This window comes from Ooceraea biroi, chromosome 8 (genome assembly GCF_003672135.1).
Source record: "Ooceraea biroi isolate clonal line C1 chromosome 8, Obir_v5.4, whole genome shotgun sequence".
Classification (NCBI taxonomy): domain Eukaryota; kingdom Metazoa; phylum Arthropoda; class Insecta; order Hymenoptera; family Formicidae; genus Ooceraea; species Ooceraea biroi.
The window spans coordinates 3033163-3040980 of record NC_039513.1 but is presented as its reverse complement, the minus strand read 5'-3'; the positions used below and the strand labels follow the sequence as shown (position 1 = coordinate 3040980).

At 47.2% G+C, this 7818-nt stretch overlaps 1 protein-coding gene across 1 annotated transcript in view; it reads left to right on the top strand.

The window, feature by feature from the left end:
- Window positions 1–4798: 4798 nt before the first annotated feature.
- LOC105287804 (neurogenic locus protein delta) overlaps window positions 4799–7818 on the top strand; it is a 41847-nt gene continuing 38827 nt past the window's right edge. Inside the window, exon 1 of the mRNA XM_011353581.3 lies at window positions 4799–6692. Coding sequence (XP_011351883.1) covers window positions 6633–6692 — 60 coding nt within the window. The 5' untranslated portion in view covers window positions 4799–6632. The remainder of the gene's footprint in view (window positions 6693–7818) is intronic.

Genomic DNA, 7818 nt, shown 5'->3' with positions numbered 1-7818 from the left:
TAAGCGCACATATAACGCATTTCAATGTCACGCAAAGTTTATTAAAATGAGTATAATGTGTAACGAATACTCGACAATAATATATATCTAGCATATCTCTTACATATACACTCCAACGAGAATCTGTCTGTCGCTCTCTTTTTCTGTTATTTTAATAATTTTATTAATTTAATTAAATTAATATTTTAGACTGAAATTATATCATAAAAATTAAAATGAAAGGGAAGAGAGAGAAAAAAAAAAGAGACAAAAGTAAAACTTTTTTGCCTTTATTCTGCGGTAAAAGCAGAAAAAGTTAATAACAACACTAAAACATATTGTATAATACTGCTGAATAATATTATTAAAATATGGAAGCATTGATTACGAGTCAAGGAATTCCGATTAGCATAATTATCGCATAAAATTCACAACGCCCGTGTATTGATTAAGATCGACTGGGCCGATCTCCGTGGCTCAGCTGCGGCGCATCTCTACAAGGTACAAGCGGCAGCGTGACTGAAGCAACTGTCGCTGTCAGCCCGAGATGAAGCTCGATAATATTCGCGAATTAACATATTCTGCTTTCGCCGTAACGAATGGAAGTAATTAAGTGTATTGCCGCTTTTGCCGGACACGCCGCAGGTGCCGACTGAAAAACGATTCGGCGGATTAAATCGTAACCATGAGATTTCGCGAGGTCCGAATTTCCGCGCTGAGGGATAACTATAACGAAGCACATATCCCCTCATTACGTAAAAACGATAATTAATCAATTATACGTAATGCAAAGATGCATATGTATTTTTTTAATTTGCGAAAACTCGAGAGAGAGAGAGATGAAGAAAGCAAAGTGGATCTTTTCTCTAGCAATATGATTTTACGACAATATATTACGAGAAGATATATCTACTTGGTACATATGGTGCAATGTTCTGAGTTTTATCGTGCGAGTATGTCGCGCCAAGTGCTCGAAACGACATGCTACTGGTGCACGCCGTCATCAACGCGGCCGCAAGCCCGCAAATCTTGCCGCTCTGCGTAAGATAACCGGCGGAAACGCGAAACCCCTAGCGAAACCGGCGGCTATAACTCAATGAGTCGCTTCGCTGTGCCGTTCTTGCAAGAAAGTGCACGCATACCAGTGCACATGGTAATGGTGACGAGCGCATGTGTTGCCAGGAGGCCGCGTTGTGGTCTCGGTTGCACGTAAACGTGCGCGCTTATGCACGCTCGCGTTGCGTATGAATGAAAGAACGGCGGATGAAGGAGCATGAAGGGAATTGCGTGACGGATTCGTATATGTATGCGTGTGTGTTTTGCTTGTGCGTGTTATACGAGCGATATACATGTATATGCATTGAGAAATACTCGGATATGAGAAAATACGAATGTACAATAGTGTAAGTATTGGACTGACCGGAGAGTCCAGGCGGATTTTTGCAGCAACTTTTTAGCAAAATTTTTAAACGCAATACTTTGTATTAATTCTTAATATGACATGTTTTCCAATACGTATACTTATACAATTTTTATACAGCACGTGTAAAAATTAGATTTCAATCCTTTCCCGTGCAGAAAATTGTTAGGGCCTAATAAGAAAGTAAAGGCCCCTATAAGGAATAAATAGGGATGTCCTAAAAAGGGATGCCCTATCATTGCCACATCGTGGCCCGATATTTTTTATTATTTCCTTATAAGGTCCCGAAAAAATATTTGTTACATACCATTATAGGGCCATATTAATATTGAAGAAAATTAATTGCGACTTTTTAAGACCCTATTAATTTTTCTACACGGGTTGTTATGTAATTTTCTTTTCCCAAAAAAGAGAAAGACAGTGGCGTGGAGATGCCTTACATTTTTACTGTAGAAATCTCCTTCCTTTCTGAAACGCGTAGCGTTTCATATTGGTTGAAGCGTCTATAAGCGTTGAAAAGCAAGGTGGGGGTGATACAGGGAGACGCAACCCACGTGGTGCGAGATTGGGAAGAAAGACGAGGGCACGATGAGGGAACGACGGGGCCGGAAGTGGTTTCATCTGGCTCCCCCGTTGGTCTGACCTGTTGAACCACCTCGTGACCGGAAGTACACTGTACAGCTACGGGCACCGTGATGGTGTCTCCGCCCTCCCCCTCGATGTGCAACGCGGCGAAGAAAACAACAAAGGCTTCTTTCTACGGAGCGACACCTTATCACACCATGCTGTTTACCCGATTACACGACCGTGATTTTACCAGTTACACCGCCGCGCGCCGGTGGCTTTGTTCCTGCTGCAGTCTGTGTCGTCCTAGGTTTTCTTTCTTTTATCTGCAAATAGTTCTGATAGCGTTCTGATAGCACGTTTTTACTGTAAGCGTGTTGCTTGCTTATGCTTTAATTTCGTCATGATTTCAATTAAGAAAGAACAGTGCAATTATATTTTTAAGTCATTCGATAAAAAGCTAGTAAATAGTAATTGATCAAGAGTATACAATTAATGTTAATAACGACATGACTCGTTTCTTTGGATGGAATACGGACATATCAAAGGGAGCCGTTTTAATGGCGTAGTGGATTTATTAGCTGCGATGGCTGCAACACTTGGCGGGGCACGCAAGCCTGCGAATCTAAATGGAGGTGAGATAGGGGTGAGCCAGAGGGACGATCCCGCGCTAACTAACAATGAGAGACGCGGATGCTTGGCTGAGACAGGTCCGGGCCATTGTATTGCCGGCACAATGCCTGTAGCTGGGGTGCAGTATGCGCGCCATAATAATCTGTCACCCCATGTAGCACCGATGCGCGTATGCCGCATAATACGTGCCCTCTGGTCGAAACAGGGGGACGGAGAGAGGGAGAGAGGCAGAGAGAGAGAGAGAAAGAGATGGAATTCACCGCACCCCATCCGATCCTGCAAGGAGTGACGTCAGAGATTCTTGCGTACCACGAGCTCGTAGTACTGCGAAAGGGTGTCAGAGAAATTATGGGACAAATATCGTGTGTATGATTTTATTTGTAAAACATGTGTTTTATCCTGACATTATGGATATATTACATAATAATGTACATAATAATGGATGATGTACTTTTATACTGAATTTCACGCAAGAAATCTTTCTTTTATGTAAAAAGAGTGTATTATCAATTTTGATGGTCTATTAATGATAATCTATTTTGTAAACACACACATACACTTTTAGTTAAAAATATACTATATTGTATTAAAGTTTTTAATTATATTTGTATTACATATGATACTTATATATATATTTTTTTTGATACTTTTATATTTAATAGATAACAAATTATTTTAATTGTTTAGATAGGGATTTTCTTCTTTGTACGAGTATTTAACTATTTACAATTTGAAATCATGAATATGAGCGAGAAAAGCATACATGATGCGTTACTTAGACATGGGGTTAGGTTTGACAGTAGTAGTTAAACGGTAATTAGAAAGATGAACCCTGGAATTAGGACAGTTGGCAAATATCCAAATTAGGAGGCTTTCACGCGAATCTCATTGAAACTCGTTTATTTTATGTAGCTCGTGCCGCAGAGTTCGAATTTATCCGCAAGAAACGTATAACTCGTGTCCGATTTCCAATAGAAATGTACAAATAACACACGAAGAATTAATCTTAGAATTATTTTAAATAAAATTTATCAAAATTTATTTCATTTCAAATTGGATTTAAGAACATTATGAAAAGCATATGTGTCTTGAATATCTTACTCTAGTAAATACAAATTAATAATCAAACGGAAGTAGAACTCGTCAGGTCTGATCTGCATAATTTTTTTCGCGATACAAGTGCGTAAGACTTTGCTAAAAATTTTCACTTTTCGAAACGTTTATGTCGTGCTACAATCGTGCAGTTTATATTTTTCACTTATCTTCATCAACTCTTTGTAACTTACAATAGTACCTAATATTAACATAAATAAATCAAATTAGCATGCCTAAGAGATGCAAAAGCCTATCAAACATGTTATAATTGATCCTAAGTAAACGCACGACTGTTTTCCATTAGCCCTTTCTATACACCCATTCATCACTATCACCCATTAAGAAATACGTATTACTTTGGCACTCATAGTGATCTTGGCAATCTTTCGCCCCTCGGCATGTACATGTAACATACGCCTGGCGAGTCCTGCCGTATCGCGAACGAAAGATCCATCCGTCGGCCACGCGTTACGCGTGTACGGATGCTCGCGCGCACATACGCACGCATGTACGTATGTCGTCTCGTCTCGCGGGCGCGCGTAAGAAACGTAATACGCTTAAAAAGAAGGGTATAACGTCACACGCGAGGTGGTGGCACACGGCGCGTGCCGCTGGAACCGTGGATGGGGTACGAATTATCGTGGCGCTCCTGATAGAGGGGACGATCGCGAGCTGTGCCACTGTCGACATCGGACGCGGGGGAATCGGAAAGGGGAATGCAGGCAGGGGGCAGGCGCCCCGAGGTGTCCGCAAGTAAGGGAGCGAGCGAGCGAGCAGGCAAGTAGTCCCCGCACGAGTGGCTAGGGTGTCCGTGCAGGGGCTACATGCGGTGGTGGGGGTGGGCGCGTGCAGCCGGCCTGCAGCTGCCTCTTCGTATTGCCCCCTTTTCCCCCTCAGTCCGCTGCCGCTCCCCTCATGCCGGCGTGCGGACCCCGCGCTCCCCGCTGGCCTACGCGTCGCACCACCGGCGCAGCCGCTACCCATCACCCCTCTGATTCGGTCGGTCGCGGACACAACCCCTACCCCCTCTTGCACGGGCGGGGGGGGGAACCGGCGGGACCACAATTATAAGTAGGAGTGCCCCCGGTCTTGCTACCTCCAGTCGAGGGTTGCACGTTGTGATGAGTACGCGCGCGCGCGATCGCTCGTCCACTCACCCCACGCACACAGATAACACGTGTCTACATGTATTGTCGCGATTACGGTGGAGTAGTAGTAGTAGTAGTAGTAGCAGTAGCGGTAACCCCTGCTGCTGATTGTGAGCGAGGGAGATAGTTTTGCGAGAGTAGGAGAAGGACCGGAGATTACGTCCACCCCTCCAGAGGCGACGAGGAGAGGGAGCCGGGGCGAGCAGGCGAGAGATCGCCATCTGTCGTTGGGCCCGCGCCGATACAGTGCTTGGACGATTCTCGTGAGTGCCGTGCTGTGGCGCTAGCGTGCCAGTCAGTGGCGAATACCCGCGCGTGAATACAGTGATTCAAACAAGAGGGAAGTACGACAGTGACGTTCCATTGATACTCTTTCCTGAAAGAAAGGAAAGAGGAGTTGGAACGACTCGAAACTCTCTCGGAAAAGACAAAAGAGAGAGGAAAACCCCGAAAGAAAAGGATTTCCAGTGGCGAAGCGGGACAACCGAGCGTATTGCATATTGTATCACGTGGTACGCTCTTCTGGATTCACCCGGTACTTTCACGACGGTGCGGCACATCCCTCGAGCCGTGGTAATGAGTACTAGTCCGGCTGCGGTGTGGTGACTTTCGTCGTGGTACCCTCTCGTGCGTGAACTTCTCCGCTTCTCGTTTGCTCCCCTCCCCGCCCCACCCGGCCCTTTCTCACCCCCCTCTGGGTCGAGCGTACGCGAGAAGTGGTGGCCCCTCCGCCGTGGACGACGAGCGCATTGACTCCCGTTCATCCTCGACTCCTCACATGCGAGAGTCGAGCCGGGGTATCCTTGATTCCCCCACCGTCACCGCGACCGTCCCACCACCGGACACCGTGCATCCCCTCCCTAGGTGTCCTTCCCCGCCGCCGCTGCCGATCGCCGAGGGAGTATTCCTCGCGGCGTGACGACGGTTGATCAGTGCGCGGCTCGTCGTTGTTGCGACGATTGACGAGAACGAGAGCGTCGTTGTTTGCTCGTTACTCAACGTCGGTCAGTGCTGACTCGCTGGCTCTAAGAAAAGTATGATCACGACGGATCCGTCGCGCTCGTGACTCGCGCACGGAAAAGGAAAGGAGAAGAAAACATCGGAGATTTACGAGAGTCATCAGTGGACAGAGAGAGAGAATCCTTCGCGACTACACTACATTGTCGGCTACATGTATAATACATATACGCGGACGCGAAGGTTGTTCCCTCCCGGCGAGTCTCTCTCTCTCAACGTTTCTCGTCGTCCCACGGATATTGGAATAAAGTGTGTCAACGGCAAGTGTGCAAAAAGTGAGAACCGCGCGTGAGATCGTAGAATCACGTTGGTCAAACGGTACGGCGCGACGCGCTCTCGACAGTGTGCCGCGCGTACATCACCGCCGGCTAAATTCATTGTATACACCGCGTTTGCGATACATCGCGCGGCGCTCGCGCGCAGCCGCAGTGCACAGTGGGAAAACGGAGAGTTGGTTCCGCTCGCGAATCGCGCGTCGCGTCGCGTCGCGGCGTTCCACACGGTCCGTTCGGCCACTCGTTCACTCGTTCGCGCGTTCGTTCGTTTGTTTATCCGTTGGTCGGTTCGCCGTTCCCGGGCGACGGCTCGCTCTACACCGACGGTACCGGCGGCACGCGGTGCGTGGCTATGCAGCAGCCCCGTGGCGTCGCGGCGACTAGGTAACGCCGACGGGACGCGACGAGCAGGGCACGGGGTGCCCTCACATCCGCGTCTCCTCCGCTTTCCGGGGAAGCGCCGGCGGCGTGTAAACACCGTGGGATACGCGACGCGCCAACATGTGGACCACGATGCTCGTGTGGACGGCCGTCATCGGTCTCCTGCCGACGCCTCGAGCGGTAAGTGCCGTTGTTTCTCTCCTTTGCGGGGTGAGCGTTAACCCAAAAACTCGGCGAGATCAAAGTAAGCCCGGCGCGCGCGTTGCGGCTTCCGCAATATCGGCCAAACTTGCTCGGCTCATCTCTCCTTTCCTCTTTAGGCGGATAAAATTTCAAGCGTATTTTTCACTCGTGGAGGATCGAAATTATTGTTCCAAGAGCTAGTTGGAGGATATATCAAAAATCAATGTCACTGGATACGGAATTAAGGATACCTTTCGGAAGATACTGCAAAGAAAGTAAAATGTACTAGATACAATGGAATTCTGAAATTCGTGGAAATGACACAACGTGCGCATTCCTCGAAATTATGCGTTGTACGCGAGCTAGGGGAATACCTCTCGTAAACCATAGTGCCCGTCACGTGTGCCGCGGTAATTAATACTATTGGCAAGAGGGTTTGTCAACTCGCGCACCATGTTGGCGACCTTGGGCGCCGCGATTCGATGAATGAGCTTGGCTCGATGATGTTTCGGCATCGATTTGAAAGGGCGAAGGGGGAGGAAAGCACGAAATATGCGTATTACACATATATGTGCAAACGTAGCATATTATGTATATATACACGTACGTGTACTAAATTGGCTCGCAGATCATCGTCGTTTTGTGTAGCCGAGAAAAAGGGAAGGCGCCGCGCCGCAGATGTGCGCGAGAGATCGGAATAGACTCGACGTAATCGACTCGCGTTTCATAATGATCCATAATACATTCTCTCTCTCTTGCGAGAGGCTCGGATAGCGCACTTGCGCAAGTGCGATCTATCCGCGCGAAGCGGCTCAACGCGTTTCGCGTCCGCGTTTATTCAACGCGATCAACATCGTCCGGCATTTGCACCCTCCGTGAAAGACTAAATACACAATAGCGCGATAAAAGAGCTCTTACGACTGATCCCGTTGAATTCTCGCTCTCTAATGGCCAACTGCAATCGCAAATTCCTCTAACGATTCGTAGTGGTAGCACTCGCTTGTTCATTAGGGAATGACAGTTTTCTGTGGGATATATATGTATATACACGCGGAAATATATATTATAATATAATGGCGATGCGGAAAATTTTGAATTCTTGAATATTAATATTAATATTTAT